Consider the following 18949-nt stretch of genomic DNA (forward strand, 5'->3'; position numbering starts at 1 on the left):
TGGGGTATGGAAGACTTTTTTTTCCCTTATTTCTGTTCTGTTTGTATGTCCAAGCTTCTTTAGAGAAGATTGAAATGGTGATTTCCAAAGTCAAGATTAATCAAAACTGTTTGGTCTCAGGAGTGCAGGGAGGTACCTGGGTGATTAGATCACATAGATGCTCCTAAATCTAGTCCATGCCTCATTTCCAAATATTTTCAGGTGCAGTTCAGCTCCAGGTTCTCACACCTTGCTTTAGGGTGCCTGTATGGAGGTTTCCATGTCCTAGCTGGATGTTTGACCTCTGTGTAGTCCGTGAAGAACATGAGTAATACAAACTGTTTAGTGATATTTCAGATGTCCTGGAGCATGAAGGAGTTGCATGGAGCAGGTAGATATGACACAGGACCAGGAAGACCTTTTCTGGAGCCACAGTGGGAGGATAGGGTGCCTCAAACGATATAAGACATCTATGTGTAGGCAACTGAACCAAGCTGTCACTCAGTATGGCCAAGGGGGTGGAGTAATTTAGCTGGCCACATACATACTGAGGTCCTTCTTCAGACCCTGACCCTGTCTAGTGTACAAATGACATCATTTTGGTTGTCTTATGAGGTTCTACAGGGGAATTGGGTTAGAATATCTTTAACAAAAGAGTTGAGAACAATGTCTTCTCAGTACAAATTCTGGAGGTCTGCTAAAAGAAATCAGGGATGGATTTTTTTTTGTGGGAAATAAAGATGTGTGTTTGGGAAAAGTGAATTAAGAGCAAAGTCACCTTGAACTACAGTAGAAGCTGAGAGTACGCATCAGTGCAGCCAGTTGGGCATCTCTCTCCAAAATTTGCAAACCCCAAGAATTTCTTTTATTCAGCTCACAAAATTTGCAAATGCAAATTCCCTGCTTTTTTAAAAAGACTTTCTTCAATTTCTATTTTCTTTTAAACAGGACATGTAATAGAGATTCATGGGAAGACAATTGCTGGAAGATATGAGACGTTGGACTTCAATGTGGATTATATTGATGGGTACTTACATATATAGGCTGCTATCTGACCCAATCCTTGTAAATTGGTTTCTTCCATCAGCCTCCCTGACAGCAATAAATTGCAACCAGTTGGCCCAGAATTGCCATTTACTTCCTTTGTGGTTTATTGCAGCTCATGAGTTGGGCTCCAGCAAACTTTGTTAATCTAATTGCAACTGGTCCATTAAGCTAGTTGGTTTGTTTACTGGCAGCACAGTCAATCACAGCTCAGTGTGAATTGTACTGTAATTGCGTCTGGTTGCTGTAGATTTTATTTTGGCTAGCAAATTAAAATTTAACTAATTAAAATAATGTCAGAATCTAAAAGTTAAATAAATTTTCCCTTCCATTTGCATTTTTAGAAAAACTATTAGTTTGAAACAGATGCTCTGGTGAGTCAGACAAAGCAGAAGTATTTTGAGACAAAAAGCTTTGTTGTTCACCGCTTTAAACCCTTTCTGGTCACTTCCTTGTTCTCAAGGAAGGTTTGATTTTTATTTTCTGCTGCTTCTGTGGTTACGTGCAACAGAGCAAAGCAGGTAGATTTTAAAAATTTGCTATAGGCCAGCAGTGCTTTAAGCACAGTGAATCCAAAATGAGCATGAACGCTGACCTGCTGTCTGTCACATGTATTTCCATATGCATGGAAGTGTTCTCAGATACTACTGAATTATTATTTCCTTGCACATGTGTCAATGGCAGTGAAGAACTAAGCCCATGTGAGTATTTTAAAGATAAACTATTATTCTGTAGTTACTGTGCTGACATTTTGAGGATCATTTCAGGAACCAGGGAAGGTGTATGTTCTCAGTAGTTAGAAATTCTAATTGGAGCAGCAGATATTTGACCACTACATGCTTTTTAACTGCTTCTCAGGCTGAATGGAAATGTCCCTTGCTAAGTAACTAAATTCTCTGCTGGTGTGAATGAAAGTTCAGTGCAGATTCCTGCCATACCAGCTGCACCTGTTTCAGCCATACATTTTTACCCACTGGATGCACATTAGCATTCTTTGTTCGATACTGATTATTGTTTTACCTGCCTCTAGTGGAACCATGAAACCTTTGATCAGTGGGAAGAAAGGCTGCTCTGCCTGGCTGCAGGTTGGACGTGCCTGCATGCTCCGTTGCTAGATTACTCATTTACAGCTTAACCTCCCTATTGCCAAAAAGGAAATGGCCTCAAAATCTCAGCATACCAGACAGGTTCACATTGTAACTTCACATGACTCTTTTGCCCATTTTTGGTGTGTTAGTAAATACACACCAAGTGAGGACCAGAGCAGTCTGTCACTCAGTCACCATGATTCAGGATTTTGAGCGAAAAAGAGAACTGTTTTTATACTTCCAAGTGTGTTCTGCACCCTTGCTTTGTATGGGATGCAATGATTCAGTCATGCTGAACCAAACATTTTGCAACACTAATTTTTTTTCTATTCATCCTTAAAAGGAAAGGCATCTCAATATCAGCAAGCTGTATTAATAAAAGCAGACTCTTAATAAAGCCTCATAAAACTCCGAAGCATGAGTCATAGCAAAGTGTTTGAAATACAGGTTTTAATTGCATATTTTCCTTAATTGTCTGTTAATTCTCAAAGAATCATTGCCAACCTTTGCTTATTATGCTAATTACTGTGAATTTATTGCTCCCACCTGATTCCTCCTCTCAGGTGGAAGTTGTCCCTTGCCATAATGGTTCTTTAAGGTGACCATACTTGAAGTTGCTATTAGGAGCTTGGATAATTCCTAGCAGAGGTTGCTTGTAGTGTTTTTTCCTCAATGAAATAAAGAAATGACTGAGCTGCATCTTGAAGGGGTATGGCTGTACAAGCATGATGCTGTACTTGTGCTGCCTGGTACTTCTGAAAGGTGTAAGGGTGGGTATAGTCGTTCTAGGGCTCAGACTACCAACCGTTCCTTACAGGACAGAGGGACTGGTTATTCAGAGCTAGAATGGGCATCTCAAAGATGGTCCTGTGACAATTTTTAGAGCTGCAGTTCCTGTGGTATTTGGGGAATATACTTTGCAGGTGAAGAGGTAAGATATTAGGGTTTGTCCGGTTTTCTATCAAGTTAATAAATGCTGCATACAAGTGAGAAGAAATTCCTGTCCCATTTGAAAATATTGGCTGCTGATTTTAACAAAATGAGGATTTCATTTATGAAACTTTGTTGTATCGTATCTCATCTTCCCTGTTTATTTTTTTGCCTAGACCTGCTATCCTTATGGCAGAAGGAGATGGATGGACCAGTCTCTGCTCTTTTGCTGACAGGCGAGCTGGAAGCATGTCAGTTCTTGATTTACCTTTGGTTTGTGTTGGTGCAAGGGCTCAGCACAGCTTGTGCAAAAAAAAATTTCTTGGCTTTTGAAGAACCTTTTCTGTTTTGGCTTGAGATGGAGAGGGACCATGGAGAGTTGACCATGTGGTCTGTGATGGGGTGGGTGAGGGCTGTTGTTTCTGCGGCTCTAGCTAAAACCAGGCAGGACCAGAGATGATACACTATGCTCTGGCCACATTTGTTCAACTCACTACACTCCAAAACAGGGTAGCCATTGCCAAGCTGCCTAATGACTCCGGTCAATGCGTTGTCTTCAGTCATATATAGACACTAATTTGAAAGGTGGATTAGCTGACCTGAGCCCAAACTGGGCAAATAGAGCTCTAAAAATTTAACAGCATAAGCAGACAGGCTCTGGTGCCTGGGCCTCAGTATTGTCCATTTATTGGTATTAATGTATTCTTGTCTTCTGTAAATTGCAGGAGACCCTTTAGATTGATGGCTCTTGCACTCTGTTGAATTATGGGAAAAAAAACCCAACTCTGCAGCAGCATTTCTTTTATGAATGATGCACTTTGGTGCCTGGAAAAGGGAGGCTGCTTTTACAGGGAGCAAGGGGAAAAACCTGCTCCTGTAGAAGTCAGTGCTAAGACTCCTGGGGTCATCAGGAGGTCCTCTTACTGCACTGTAAAATTCCTCCTGCCTCCCAGGATGGGGACTTGTATGCAAATGTGAGTTGGTGGGACTTGCTTTGTTCCGTGGCTCCAGAAGGTTGATATAATGCCAGTGTATCTAGTTTAATTGCTAGCAGCTCCTACTTATGGATTAGGGACATGCAGAGGTGCAAGTAGAGGGGAAACACTTTTGTCCTATTCACTCTCGCCCTGCGCCCAGGCTTGTCTCCCCTCAAGTCTTGCTTCAAATGGGGATTCATAAAGTCACCGGCAGGATCACCTGCTGGTAACAAGGGTAAAGGAGCCAATCTGGAGTGCTGGGTGTTGCCAGTAGGATTCCTTCAAAGCTGCTGAGCTCCTGATGGTGAGTGGGAAGATGGGGTGTTCCTCTCCCGCTTCACCTGTTTCTCCCCTTTATTTCCAAAGGGAGCCAAGTGTGACTAGCTCAGATGTGTAAATCTATGTCTTTGGTCAGATGATTCTCACTGTATTTTGCTCTTTTTGCTCACAAGGCTTAGCAAAGTCCTTTGTCTCTCCACAGCTACCCTATTCGGACAGAGGATGGACTGGGGACCCTGCAGTGCCGGGTGGAAGGGAACCACATAGGTTGGTGAAAAGAGGGGGAAAAGCAAGGATTTGTTCCTGCAGCTCCAGAAGGCTGAGGGAGGGTGTCCATCACGCATTCCTGCTCTGTCTCTGGTTAGGAATTTGTCTCAGGGTTGAGTCCAGAAAAACCTGCTTCATGTCAAGGCTTTCAACACAGCCACTGCAGTGATCTGCATCCTCTACAGAGCCTTGGAGAAAACGAAGTGCAATGCTCAAGGGAAACCATGACAGATGAAGTGAACATTGCTGACAGCAACAATGTGGTTTGGGGTCTTTGCTCGATTACCTTTTTTTCTTTTTTCTTTCTTGTATGTGATGAAGCTTCCCTTTACTGGTCTGTTATGAGAGAGGAAGAAGTTGGATGCCCATTTCTATTCATGGTCTCTGTAGGAGGTTGGATCCCTTTCATTTTTTTTAATCTCAGCACTCTGAAGCAGATTCTGATTTCTTTCCAAGGCTTTGTCTGAGCAGCAAGCTTCCTGCTTGGGAAAGATGATCACAGTTACACTGTTGTAAGGAAAGTGTATGGAAGAGGAGAATCAGGCCCAAGATGCCTGGACAAGGTTTGGTAGGAGCCATCCATGCTTCTGCTATAAAGCATGTTACTTTTCTCTCCTCCAGGGTCCCACAATGTTAGCTTCTCCGTGTTTAACAAAGGAAAGTGAGTAAAAGAATCTTTTCCTGTCTTTTTTTTTTTTTTTTGGTGGTTTTGCATGGGGACAGAGCTGAATTCGAGTCCAAGATAAGTGCATGATGATTTTACTGAACCTTATGTTTCATTGCTTATAAATGAGGTTTTGCTATCTTGAGATGATGATCATCAGATTGGGAATGAAAAGGGAGAATATTCCTCCTTCCAAAGCATCTCCACTTTAGGGTTTTAATACTTTAGCTTCGGTGCCCAAAGCATAAGTCATATGCTAAATCTAGCTGAATAAAATCCTTCCACCTCACTTTTCACTCTTCATTCAAATGGGAAAGAATTTAACCATAAAAGGAGGTGAAAATGAGTTTTGATAGTGTCAAAACCATACTTTACAACGGGACAGTACTTCTAATAAAACATTTCAGCCATATAATGGAGTCTCTTCAATCAGTGCCTCAATGTGCTGGAGAAAGGTGTTGCTGGTCCTTGTAGAAGTGTTCCACTGTTCCTCTGGAGAGCAAGGGTCCAGCTCTGCCAAAAGAAGGTCTACTTTAATTTAAATGGCCAAGGATGTCTCAGGCATTTTCTCTCTCTTGCAGGTCAAGAGTACACAAAGGTGCTTGGCTCATCAGTGCCAAACAGGAGCTTTTCTTGTATCAAACACATTCAGGTATAAATGCATTGTACTGATCCACCTCACTCCCTGCACTGTCTTTTGGCAGTCCCAGCAGGTCTAAGAAAAGACCTGTCACTGTTGGTCTTCCCAAGGATATAATCCTGCTGCGTCCTCGTTTTGGGTGTGCCACTCCCCTAGCATGGGCTTGACTACACAAAAAGCTGCGGATCAAAAATTTCAGGAACACCAGATTTATGTATTAAGTCCGGGTGTGCTGCCATGGGCTATATGGTACAACCCCAGTTTTCCTTGGACAGGGTTATGTTTGAACTCTATTTTGGGCAGCCTAACCTGAGACAGTCAGCCAGAGAACAGCAGTATGGTAGGATTTGTGATGATGTTGCTTTATTGTTCCTCTTCCTGTAATATGAGTTGTAGACTTGAGATGTTGCATCTAGAGAAACCTTTTCCCCTTAAAGCACACTCTATTTAGTAAGGTTGAGATTTTAGAAATGCAGGTCTTAAGATGAGATGGACCTCACATCAGCTACAAGGAGATGATCTTCAGCCACTCAAAAAAGTGAGTTCTGGATAAATGGTGAATGGCAGGTTATTGCACCATTAGTTAAAAAAAATATAATAATTAAGGTACATAACAATAATAACCTGCATGTGACATTTCCAGCTAGATTGCAGACACCAGACAGTGAAATCCTGAGCACCCACTCAAGATTAGGGTCATGGGAAAACAGTGTCCAAGATTGCACAAAGCCACATGCCCAACAGCCAAAGTAGGGGATCAGGAACTGCAGAGAACTGGGTAGCCTTTGACCTTAATCAGAGGTTGCATAAAGCTGAAAGACCACTGGGTTCACCTCCACAGGTCCTCAGTAAGGTCTCATTAAGTTTTTGTGGTTAAGTTGGCTGAAATTAGTATAAGGATGCACTATTTTCTTATGCGTTGTATCTGGGAAGCTTGGTTCAAGAGATAACAAATTTTTTTATTTTTTTTTTAGAACATAGTATATACATGTCTGCATTTTGTATCTTTACGGCATACAGCTTATTTCACCTATAAATTCAAATAACTTTGTAAAGGAGGGTAATTTTCTGTCAAATTTTATTAACAAATTAAAGCACAGTAAAATGGAATAACACTGAATGGAGTTGGCTATTGGCAGAGAAACCAGCAGAAAACAAATCTGCCAGATCTACCTAGTAGACAGTACTGCAGTTGACAGTAGCCAGTATTGTAAAAGCAAAGTTTAAATTAGATATTAGATAAATCAGATAAATTAGGGAAAAAATGCAGATCTGGACAAACTTCCCTCATCTTTTTATTCATCTTTTTTCAGAACTATACAAGTACAATTGTGTGGTTAAACTAGGACATCTGAGTGCAAAGTCAGTAAATGTCATCAAAGAGAAAAATAGATTTCCAGTATGGAAGGGCATGACTATAACAGGGAAAATCCTGAAAGATTCTTTTGGTCATGATGTGTACAGTCAGATGTTCAGCTCCCTCCATTTGTCCCTGAAGCCTAAGGGACAATTGGAAAGCGTGGTAACGCCTAAACCTACAGGCTAAATTGAGAAGTGAGTCAGACAAGGTCAAAAGGATTAAACCAGTTTTAATTCCACCTTTTTTTGCAGGCCTGCTCAATAGCACAGAATATACCGGTTTGCAATCTGAGCATGACAGATGCAGACACTGCTAAGTAAGAGTGCAAGAATTACAGTGTTTCTCCTGTCATGCGGCCAAGTTATCCATGTTGTTCATTCCTGGTGTAATCCCAGCGGCTGCCAAAAAACCCCGGGAAGGATCAGTGAGATGCCTGTTTCATTCACAGGAGCCTGCTACGGCTGGAAAGAGTGCAAGTGCAGTGCTGGCTGTGACAGAAATAGGGCTGGGATTAACCTTTCCAACGCTCGTTTACAGATTCCCCTTTTCCTTCCTCTCTAGAAATAGCCTCTGTGTTCCCAGCTGGTGGGAGTCTTGGAGGAGGCACCGATCTCACTGTTACGGGGGATTTCTTTGAGGAGCCGGTGCAGGTCACTGCTGCAGGTAAGAGCAGAAATGTGTTAAATTTGGGGGTTTTTTTTGTTGTTGTTTGTTTTTTTCAACACAGTGGTCATGGCCCTGACCACAAACCCTGACTAATGTTCATGGATACTAGTGCGGGAGTTGTAGGACTCACCATCAGGAAGTCCAGTTACTCTGACTGTGGGCACGAATAATTTTGCTTGCTTGAAAGTACAAACCTAAGCTTTTAGCAAAGTGTTGACTCCTTTTGGAAACAAGAAGGGTTCATGCTGCAGCTCAGCTGTGTTTCCAAGTCTCACACAGCATATTTGTCTCTTTTTCCTGCTGCCAGGTGTCCCCTGTAAAGTCAAGCACGTCTCTCCCCAGCAAATCAGATGCACCACTGAGCCTGTTGGCAAGGGGAGGAGGCTTGGTGCCCCCCAGCCAGGTACGGTATTCAAATAACTGAAGGTCCAAAGAAGCAAGCACACATGGAAATGGAGGGCAGAAATCATTTGGTGATGAATGCAATCAAGTAACAGGACTTTCCAAAATGCTGTCTACTTCAACATCAAACCAGTTTCTCCTAGGTTTGATAGGGATGAGGGCCATGATGATGATCAGAGGGCTGGAGCACCTCTCCTGTGAAGATGGGCTGAGAGAGTTGGGGCTGTTCGGCCTGGAGAAGAGAAGTCTCCAGGGAGACTTTATAGCACCTTCCAGTACCTAAAGGTGCCTACAAGAAAGCTGGGGAGGGACTGTTTACAAGGGCATGGAGTGATAGGACAAGGGGTAATGGCATTAAGCTGAAGGAGGGGAGATTGAGATCAGATCTGAGGAAGAAATTCTTCGATGTGAGGGTGCTGAGGCCCTGGCACAGGTTGCCCAGAGAAGCTGTGGCTGCCCCTGGCTCCCTGGAAGTGTTCAAGGCCAGGTTGGATGGGGCTCTGAACAACTTAATCTAGTTGAAGATGTCCCTGCTCATTGCAGGGGAATTGGACTAGATGATCTTTAAAAGGTCCCTTCCAACCCAAACCATTCTGAGATTCTATAGCAAGGAAAGGCAAGGTGGAGAGCTCAGCCCACCATCTGCAGACAGGCGATGGTAGGAGGAAGGTCAGTCTGGTCTGCAGGGCAGTGGAAAATAGAGAAGAAAAAAGTATAAATAATATTTAGAGGAAGGACTGCTGAACTAGAGCTATTGAAGAGGCTTCTGAGGACACTGCTTGAGTGGAGCCTTGCAGTAGGAAATTACTGTGCATGAAACGAGTCTTAGCTCATTTTGACTGTGGGTTATCTCAGTAACTTTTCCTGCAAGAGCAGACATACGAGCTTGGTTGGATGCTCTGCTCTCTGCAGATTTTTGTTCTTTCTGGTGGAGGATTTCAAGGTAGAACAAATTTCCTAAAGCGAGATCCATATTCTGCCTTGGACTGCAAAAAAGACCCACAAGCAGAGCCAATTTATCATTAAAATTTTCTGTTCTGGCCTGCCTCCTTACACCACCAAGTCTAGCGTGTGCTCTGGGATTTTTGTTGGCTGCTACTGAGAATGCTTTTATTTTAACTTCCTAGGAAACAGAGGGCTTCTCTTTGAAGTCTGGGATGATGCCTCTGATCTGACAGAAGCGGGTCCTGGATATAGATGGCAGTTTGTACCTAATGCCAGTTCCCCAGTAAGATTTCTGTCTGGGGCAAAGGAGTCCTTCAGGTACCCATTGATCTTAAAAAGAGATGAAGCCATAGCAATCACCTTTAGCAATGTAAGGTGTAGTAATAACACCTGACAGCTCTTTATAGCAGAGGCTTACTGCATAGCTCCTATAAATCAAAGCAAACCTTCTGCTCCAAGGTCCTTTTGAAGCTCAAAATATGCAGTGTTTTATTTTTCCTCCTTTTGCTTTCACTCAGTATTTCTGCTCTACCTGGCCTAGATGTGGTGAAATACCACAAAAGAAATGAGGAGAAATAGAAGGAGCTCCAGAGGCTGTCTTGGGCTTGAGCTCCAGCCAGATGTGGAGGGCTAGATCCTCAGCAGATGTTGACAGCTGCAGCGCATGTGGAGTTAATGGAAATAAATTTATTTGCTCCAAGCTGTGAAAATATCTGAACTGTGTTGGTGTCCATTGCCTCTTCAGATACACCCTTTGAAAGCTGTGCAATGTGTATGAATGTTTTCATTTTTCTATCACTTCTCTGTTTTTCTCAGTTGATCTTGTGTGTGATTTTGAGCCTTTTCCTGCCTGTTCAGGGTTAAGACTTTGCTTGAGAAGAAACACACAAAAAAGTGTCCAACACCGCCACCATACTTTTTTCATGGAGCTCTTTTTTTCCTTTTTGAAAAATTCTGTGAAGCATAAAAAACATTTAATGTGAAAATGGGTCGTTTTGAGGTTTCTTCAGTTTAAAACAGTCTGATTTTTTTGTTATAACTTGGTCTCAGGGTCTTTCCTTGTTACTCAATGTACGTGTGAAGGTGGGGTGTGGGGTTGGGCATTTTTGAAGTAACTCTTTTGTATATTATGGATGTTCTGCTTTCGCTTAGCTCCAGGCTTCGTGGATTTTTTGTGGCTCCTCAGACCAACAATTACACCTTCTGGATTCAGGCAGATGGTCAGGCATCTCTCTACTTAAGTTTGTCCCAAGATCCAGAACATAAGGTATTACCCTTGGCAGAGGAAAAAATGACATCAGGATAGGAAATGGTTTTAATTAGGATCATAACAAGTGGGAATTTCCCCAGTGTGAATTGACCTATTTGCCCTTATTATGAATCTGTTGCAGAGTGAAATCTGTATGGTTATACTTGATGGCCCTATCAGCCACTCAGCTCATGAAAAACTCACTCTTGCAACCAGAGTCTTTGAACACCCTTTCCAGAAGACCTTTTTGTTAGGTCAGCACATCACCACCATTAACAATCAGTGCAAGGGGACCTGGAGGCTTGCTGCCTGACTTCCTCAGTTTACCTCCCTTTTTGTCTGTTGAAATTTTGCCCTTTGAAAACGTTGGTCCTTCCCTTTGTAAAGGTGAGAGGATGCTATAAGTAGAGGCCATCTATCTCTCTGGGCTATTCTTAAGCCTAGTAACTGAACAGGGCTAGAAAAAAAATAAATATAAAAAAGTAGCTTTATTGGTCTAATGGTAACATACTACATCTCAGAAGGCTGCAGACATAGTTCTTTCTTTTGTATGTGGAGGATATGAGGTGTAAAACCGAAGTCATCCATGAAAATTTGCATGGGGAACTGTTATTAAAGCTAGGGTAAGCCACAAGAATTATCTTTATGGTATTGAACCCTAAACCAAAGCTCATTGAGATGATGGCTTTTTCCTGTATAACAGGAAAGAATGTCAACCATCAACCCACTGTTATAGCACAAGTCTGGGGTTTTTTTTGAGCTATGGTATTGAACACAATGGCTTTTGGGGCTGGAAAAATGTCTCTGATTTGATTGATCTGGACACAGGTGAGAATAGCTTCTCTCCCCACCGGCAATTCGGAGTGGTCTGAGAACTGGATGAAGAGCTGGAGTGAGCGTTGGCAGCCAAAATCCCAGAAATTTGAGCTAACTGCTGGTTCAAGGTACTACCTGGAAGCGCTGCATCATGGAAAGGCACCCAGCAATGGGATGAGAGTTGGAGTCCAGATACATAACACGTGGCTGAATCCCCACGTGGTAAACAACTACTACATCGAGAGACACGAAATTCGGGCTCATGCTTTGCAGCTTCCAGAAGTGCAGGTCAGTCTTGTGTGCCTGACCCTGGGAGCTGGACTAGCCCTGATTCGGGTGGCATGGATGGCAGCAAATCCTAATTGTAAAGGCCTTGTCGGTGCTAGACGTGAAAGTGTGTTCCCACCTTGGTTTTCCTCTGCTAAGGTAGTTGATGAGAATAGCATCATGAGCTGAAGGTGTTTGTGGCTTTTGCACACACTGGTGGACATATATAAATCCTATGGTTGCATTATAATCTGCTCATGTCTTATTGTAAGCAATGCTGACACCCTCAGGTTTTATCTCACTCATTAACGCCTTACCTTGTTAACTACTGCTAATTAATACAAGTTTGGCATAGTTTTTATTTCCCCTCCTTAGTGACAGCACACTCAGTGTGTATTATCTGATTGTCCTAGTTTTGGCTGAGATAGAGTTAATTTTCTTTCTAATAGAGGGTATAGTGCTGTTTTGGATTTAGCATGAGAATAATGTTGATAACACACTGATGTTTTAGTTGTTGCTGGGCACTTGTAGTGTCTGCACGAAATCAAGGACTTTTCAGCTTCCCACGCCCCACTAGATGTACAAGAAGCTGGGACAGCACAGCCAGGACAGATGACCCAGACTGGCCAAACATGGTTTTTTACCTATAAATAAATATATATATATAAAAACCATTACGCTCTATATATAAGTGGGAAAGCTAGTCAGGAGGTGGGTTTGCTGCTCGGAAACAAACTGGGCATCGGCGTGGTGTTTTTTTCGCAGGTGGTGAGCAATTGCATTTGTGCATCACTTGTTTTATATATCTTCTATATATGATAATAATTCTCTTCCTTTGTTATCCTATTAAATTGTATTTATCTCAATACACGAGAGTTTTTTTCCATTCTGCTCCCTGTCCCACTGGAGTTGGGGGGTGTGAGCAAGCAGCTGCGTGGTGCTCAATTACCAGCTTGGGTTAAACCATGACACTGGTCAACCCGACATTGCAATCAGATGATAGCACCTCATCAAGCTGAAAGTTTCTCAGTGATGAGGGAAGTTTTTCCTGGTGGTTAAACCCCACAGCTGCAGCTCAGGGGCTTTAGGAACCATTTGTGGCTATCAGCATGTCTGCACAGGTCCTGTATCCCTTGTGCTCCTCTTAATCTATGAATGGGAGCCCAAGGCTTGTGTCAGGAGAGACCATGGAGGACAAGAGAAGTTTAAGAGAGGCTGAAGGGACTTTGATTTACAGAGGCTTAAAAAGGCAAAATGCTGGCTGTAAAATCCTCCTTGGTAGAAGATACCAGGTTTGAAGTCTGTGAGTCTCATGCAGCTCGTACCTGTTTTCATTTATTTATTTGCTTCTTTGCTTGCCAGATGTTGACTGTGACTGGTACAGGGTGTTTCAGTATCTCCTGGAATAACATATTGCACAGAATGATCCCCACAAATGCTACAGCTCACCAGGTAGGTGTCAGTAAACGCAGACACCCAGTCTTTTGGTGTGTAATGGATGGAGTTCTGGTACTTGACAGTAATTAAACGTTGGGCCCAGATGCTGAGATAAATTTTACATGATGTTGGAGTGATTTTTGCTACTGGGAGTGTCTCGCAGCGGGATTTTCTGGGGACCTGGCTCCCAGGTATATTCTAAGCGTATCACAGCATCTGATCTTGGCCTGTCATATCTGCAATGAATTGTGTGGTATCTCCAGGAATCACACCCTTGGACTTCTCCTATAAGACTAAATGTGTGGTGCATGGCTCTAGCTTTAGGCAGGAGCTCTCTCTGGCTTCAAAATCCCAGTGTCTCTTGATGCAGTAGCTGGTAACTGTCAAAACTACCCTGGGTGACATCTCCATGATAGTTGTTGGACATCTAGTCAACACAGCTGGTGGAGCCTGGAGGAGCATGCAGGTGCCCAGGCTGTGATATAGCTCGTGTAAGAAATCTGCACCTTTCTGAGGAGGCTGCTGGACACCTAAAGGATGTCTTACACCCCTGAAGGGTATCAAACTGGGAATTTTATGTTCTGTGTTGTAGAGAATAAAATTCAACTCCATTTGGCTACCTGCTCGTTCAGAGCTGCCTTGCCACTGGTCACTAGCTGATGAAAAACGCAGTGACGACTTGGTGTTGAAGCTCCCTGCTGAAATGAGCCAGACACTGTTTTGCTGTGACTGCTTTTCATGTTCTTAATTTTTTTAAAGGTGCAAACAGCAATAGAGGAACTTCTTTCAATAGGATGTGAAACCGAGCCAAGTTCTGCTAAGATCCTTTTCCGTGATGGCTTTGAGAAAGAAGGTAGTGATCTTCTGTGACAAATAAGCAATATTTACTGTGAGAGTTGATTATCTTGTATGAAATAAATGTACTTCAAACTTTTAATGACAGTAAATCTACACTTTTAACGGGTTGAAGTACATACATTTATGTTTCTTAGCTATTTTTTATTTGGATATATTCTAATGGGGGAGTTTATGGAACTAATATTAAAACTAACATGACTAATGTATTAACGAGAGATATTGCGTGTAATACATTGCATGACTTAGTCATATTGCAACACAGTTATCAAAGTAGGTAATATGTTTTGGTTGTTAGAAATGTTAGGAGTAGAGACAAAAAAATCCAAGTTTAGGTGCATGTGACATTATTCTTGTTTCAATATGTCTACTGGGGAAGCAAATCTGGTGTAGCCCATAGCTACAACTCAAATGGCTGATTCTGACTCCGGAGGTCACCGCTTTCAGTGTTTCTTGATGACTGAAAGTGAAACAGTGCAAATATCTATGGTATACTTGACTGGTCAGGCAAGGTGTAAAACATCAATTGCTTTTGTAAAAAAAAATAATAATAAAAAAAAAATCTTTTCTAACATGAAGGTATTGCGCACATTGGAAAGTTGCTGTATTTTATATATCTGCCAGCACTAAAAAATATACTAATCCAATGCCAAAAAGCAGGTGATTGCCTTGAGGCCTTGTAGCGCATCCTCATCTTTGTTATGGACAGAGAACAAGCCCCAGCCAGTAATATGTATATTTGGTGATTGATTCCTCCAAGTGGAGGAAAGCAATTAATTAACTCAATTGTGGAGGGCGGGAAGCTTTAGGCAAAAAATGGAAATAGCAATTGGACATTCTCAATCTAATTATGTGATCCCAAATCTACAGTTCTCCTGACAAAAAAGAGGAAAAATGACCTAAAAACCAATGATTGTTCAACAGTACAGTGGGAAGAAGAATTTGATACATAACAAATAGAACAAAGGAGAACTTGAATTTTCATTGATGATTGTAAAATGTAGAAAATATTAAAAGACAGCAGAACAATGGTGAAATTGTGGTGAACAATTGCCAGAAAAGTAAAAGAACATCCACACACATTCAGACCTAGGGTCCATCTAGCCCAGTGTCCTGTCTTCAGGGGAAGCCAAAATGGATGCCTAGGGAAGAGTAAAAGCGGGATGACTGTGTATAAAAATTCATCCTTAATTCTCTCCAAATATGAAGTATTTTCAGCTCAATTAATTTCCTGAGTGTGATATTATTTCTTTTAATTTAGTTACCTTCAATGGCTCTCCCTTCCCTGTATGTACATAGTCTCCCCTTGAACACAGCTAAGCTACTACATTCATAGTTTCTTCCAGTGAAGATTCCAACAAGTCCAACACCTGTTGTGGAAAGAACCACAACTACCTCCTTTTGATTTTTTTTTAATTTTATTTTTTCCCCCTGAACTCAATTAACTTCATTTGGCAGGCTTTATTTTTCTTACTGGAAGAAAAGTTGAATTGTCAGTACTTACTGATGAAGAAAGTCTCTTATGTACTGGAAACAGAAGAAATCCTAGCAGTTTTTCAGCAGCATGGTTGATAGACCAATAGAACAAACATAGCAAAGGGGGAGGTGGATTCACTGTTGCTTTGTACATAATTTTCCAGCTTTGGAGTGTTTTCTGGAAGGCAAGGGTGGATTTGGTTGAAATTTTTCTGTCTGGCTAAAGACAGTGTTATTTGTCATGAAGTTTTATGGTCAGAACAGTAATCTAATGGTCCCGCCTGCCTTTCAGCACCCTTAAACTAGCGAACAATTGCCCTGCAGATGTTCGCCATTTACCTGGGTAGGAGAATACTTAAGAGTAGGACTGTCTGACAAATTTTTGGCCTCCCGCTTCCTGTATTTTCATGCATCTCTTGACAGTACTGGTGTCTTCTGAATTATTATCTAGCCTGTCATCCCCTCTTGTTGTTTTTTTTTTTTTTAAATCTGTCAGATATGAAGGTCTTCGTTTCCACAGAACACATTGTCAGTAGTACAGAGCCTTTCTGTGGGAGGTTCAGCATTCACAGACCAAGCCAGCTGGTGAATGCTTCTCCATCAACTCTACCAAGATACGATCTTACCGAATACACACATGTAAGTGACTGCTCTTGAGTAGGTTGCACTGGGGTTTGAATATTCGGAGCCAAATCAGTGTTATAAAATCAGCTGGTCTGTTTAGACTTCTAGATACATAAAGATTCATGTCTTTGGACTATGCTTGTGGAAAGAGCACAGTGTCTTTGGTTGACTGGGTAGATAGTTTGAGATCCCTGAGACATGGATATTGTTTAACATGTCTGGCTGCTCTCTTCTCCTGGGGATGCAACCCCTGCTGAGGGAAAGGAAAAGGTGGGATGGTCTTGGAAAAAGATGGAAGATGCAGGAAATACTGCTTCTTGACAAAAGCAAAAAACCTTATTTTTTGGGAGTCTGCTCTGGCTAATTTCCTGCTCATCTTCTACATCTGCTTTTAATAGGAATAAGGTCTTGATTTCAACCCTATCACCCTTTGTTTGCTACCAGGGGAAGGCAAAGAGTTGAGCATTGAAAGAAAGGAAGATAGAGGGAGAAACCATCACCAAGGACTCATGTAGTCCTTCCAGACTCCTCCTAGTTCTTTTTCACAGATCTCTTCCAGTTCCACTTCCCCACCTGACACCCGTCCCAAACCTTGTACCTTGCAAATCTCTCGAACGCCTCCAGACTCCTTTCCTCCCTCCCTCCCAGACACTTGAAATATCTGTTGGTGCTTCCCAGCTATGTTCTGCTCAAAACCTTACTGAAGCCTAAGGGGTCAGTTTCAGGCTATGTGGTGGCATACAGGTCACCTGGATGCTAGTGCACCATCTCCTCTAGGTATTATTCAAGGCAATTTGCTGACCTTGAGCAAAATGTTTCTCTACTAATGTTAATCAGAATATATCTTCTACAGACATTACTCATAAACTATGCGCTTTGATTTGTGAAAGTTTTTTTTTTCCCATTTTTGCAGGTATGTTTTGCACATAAAGGCCACATGAGCAATGTCTTTCATATCTCAGTGACCTACACCAATGTGTCTTTATATTCAGTGAAGAGGAACCTCACCTGTCTGTGGGATTTCAATGAAACTGACTCTAAAAGGTATCCAGACACTTATAGTTTCCAGAGATTACACTTTCCATAATGAGAAGGTGTACCAGGAAAAATGAGAGAAGTTCTTATTTGTATAGGAACAAATTGTCATCTGGGGTAAGCTGACACATGCTCTGTCCCTGCAGAGGCATTCCCACAACATGCTTCCATTCTTTTTGAGGATTTACTGAGTAAATTTGCATGTTTCTTGTTATATGCATTATCTCACCTCAGTAATGCACAGATGGAGAGTTTGTTCACTCTGGTAAACACACCAGAAGGTTTCTGAGGACATTAATTTCCCGGTTTCTTTGGCAAGAGTCAGTGGATTTTCTGCAGTGAGATGGAGAGATGAATTGATTCCCCCCACCCAGCAACTTCACGAGATCATTGGTACACAAAGTTTGGAAAATTGATGTAGTCTTTGATTTTCTTTATTCACTTAGAATTACATGGGTAGAAGACATTTGGTGTTAAATGTAAAGCTTGGGGCAGGCAGACTAAAAAATCCAGAGTGTCTGAAGAACTTCAGGAAGTGAAGTTGGCAGCTTGGGTATCTGTAAGGTTGTGAGAGAGGTGCACATGCATGCCTGGAAGGGGAAGGAGTTGGGATTAAGTTGTTGCACGGTGGAGAGAGCTGGAAGCCTTGAGCAACTATCTGGTATTCCCAAGGGGCCTGAACTCTGGATTGACCCTTGTTGAGGTCACTGATGCTATCGTAGTGTTTTGCTAAAAATAGAGAAGCGGTAGTCATTCCCACATCCCACGCTTGTGATGCAGAGGAGGACACCTAAGCAGAGACCTAAAGCTTTGTTTCTCACTATGGGGAGCCCAACAGAGACATGCAGAGAGTGATCACAAGCCATTAAGCAAGTGGCTTGTGTTATGGGTAAATAACGGTAGTAATAACAGCAGTACCTGATGTTACCTGAAAGCGTCACAAAGCACCTCAAAAATCGTTTATTGCCAATACCTCACAGCAAAAGAGAGCTTGCACATCCTTGGTATCTTCCAGATGGACATTTACCTGCACTGACCTCTGGAAGGGATGTGTGAATCTCTCCACGCTTCTCCAGGACCTTCCTGCCAACACCCCGGTGTTTGTACATCAGATAGACTTGCTGAGCCCTGTGCCGCACAAGGAAACATCTCGGTCATTTTACCTTGATGAAGTCGTCATTGCAGACAGAGCTGTGACTGGTAAAGGAATCTTTTTTTTCTTTTCTGTTAATGTTATTGTCTTTCCAGCACACTCCATTAAAATCTTCAATGATAGGACTGGTTGAAACTTTTTCAAAGGGAAAGAGTATTTCACAACAGGCACAAAAATAACTTTGTTTTCTTGAACTTATATTTTTTTTGTGTGAAAACAATCAAGCAGGAATTGCCAAATATCAACACTCTTGGTTTATTTGAAAATGTGTTTCTACGAATGTAACTCTTGAACGGTCTTGCCCAGACAAAAACACACAAAAAACCCCAAACATATGTTTTCAGCTATGAAATCAAAATAACCTGGGCATAGTGACAGCTCTTCTCCTTGCTCTAATCAATGCTTGTGGTCTTTTTCTTTTAGTTTCTCAGAGAGATCCAAAACCACCTTGGCCAGGTGGGAGAATAGTTGAAGCAGTATCTGTGGTGGGGTCTTCTCCAACTTACAATGTGTCCTGGATGGTTTCTGGCTGTGGTGCAAGTCTGCCCCTTCTCTCTCCAAGGTAGGGACAGTGAGCAGATGATCTCAATACCCTGTAATACCTCTTGCAGTTCCCCCAACATGTCTGGAACTGGTTGTCATTTAAGACAAGACATGAGAGACAGTGGAGGATAAGACTGCAGCTTGGCAATCCCAGTGCTTTCACTGGAGTATTCTCCTTCAGGTGTTTCAAATGGGCAGTTGAACAGTCTGAACGACTGTTTAAACTACTGAATCCTGCACAGATGTCTGCACT

The 18949-nt window shown here is 42.1% G+C and overlaps 1 protein-coding gene across 10 annotated transcripts in view; it reads left to right on the forward strand.

Moving 5' to 3' along the window:
- The window catches only part of PKHD1 (PKHD1 ciliary IPT domain containing fibrocystin/polyductin), a 272265-nt gene that overhangs the window by 11747 nt on the left and 241569 nt on the right, over positions 1-18949 (forward strand). For 8 of the 10 annotated variants that reach the window (XR_012834978.1, XR_012834977.1, XM_075750415.1 and 5 more), the window contains 16 exons: positions 928-1006; positions 3218-3292; positions 4500-4564; positions 5186-5225; positions 5810-5880; positions 7790-7891; positions 8202-8297; positions 9424-9559; positions 10394-10508; positions 11319-11594; positions 12936-13025; positions 13770-13863; positions 15838-15980; positions 16879-17009; positions 18016-18200; positions 18577-18715. Coding sequence is in view for 8 of the 10 variants with exons in the window: in XM_075750415.1 (XP_075606530.1) it covers positions 928-1006; positions 3218-3292; positions 4500-4564; positions 5186-5225; positions 5810-5880; positions 7790-7891; positions 8202-8297; positions 9424-9559; positions 10394-10508; positions 11319-11594; positions 12936-13025; positions 13770-13863; positions 15838-15980; positions 16879-17009; positions 18016-18200; positions 18577-18715 (1837 nt within the window). In the remaining 2 variants the exon portion in view is untranslated. The remainder of the gene's footprint in view (positions 1-927; positions 1007-3217; positions 3293-4499; positions 4565-5185; positions 5226-5809; positions 5881-7789; positions 7892-8201; positions 8298-9423; positions 9560-10393; positions 10509-11318; positions 11595-12935; positions 13026-13769; positions 13864-15837; positions 15981-16878; positions 17010-18015; positions 18201-18576; positions 18716-18949) is intronic. The other 2 variants (XM_075750416.1, XM_075750417.1) reach the window with 2 other exon arrangements.

This window comes from Balearica regulorum, chromosome 3, assembly GCF_011004875.1.
Source record: "Balearica regulorum gibbericeps isolate bBalReg1 chromosome 3, bBalReg1.pri, whole genome shotgun sequence".
In the NCBI taxonomy this organism is placed as follows: Eukaryota; Metazoa; Chordata; class Aves; order Gruiformes; family Gruidae; genus Balearica; species Balearica regulorum.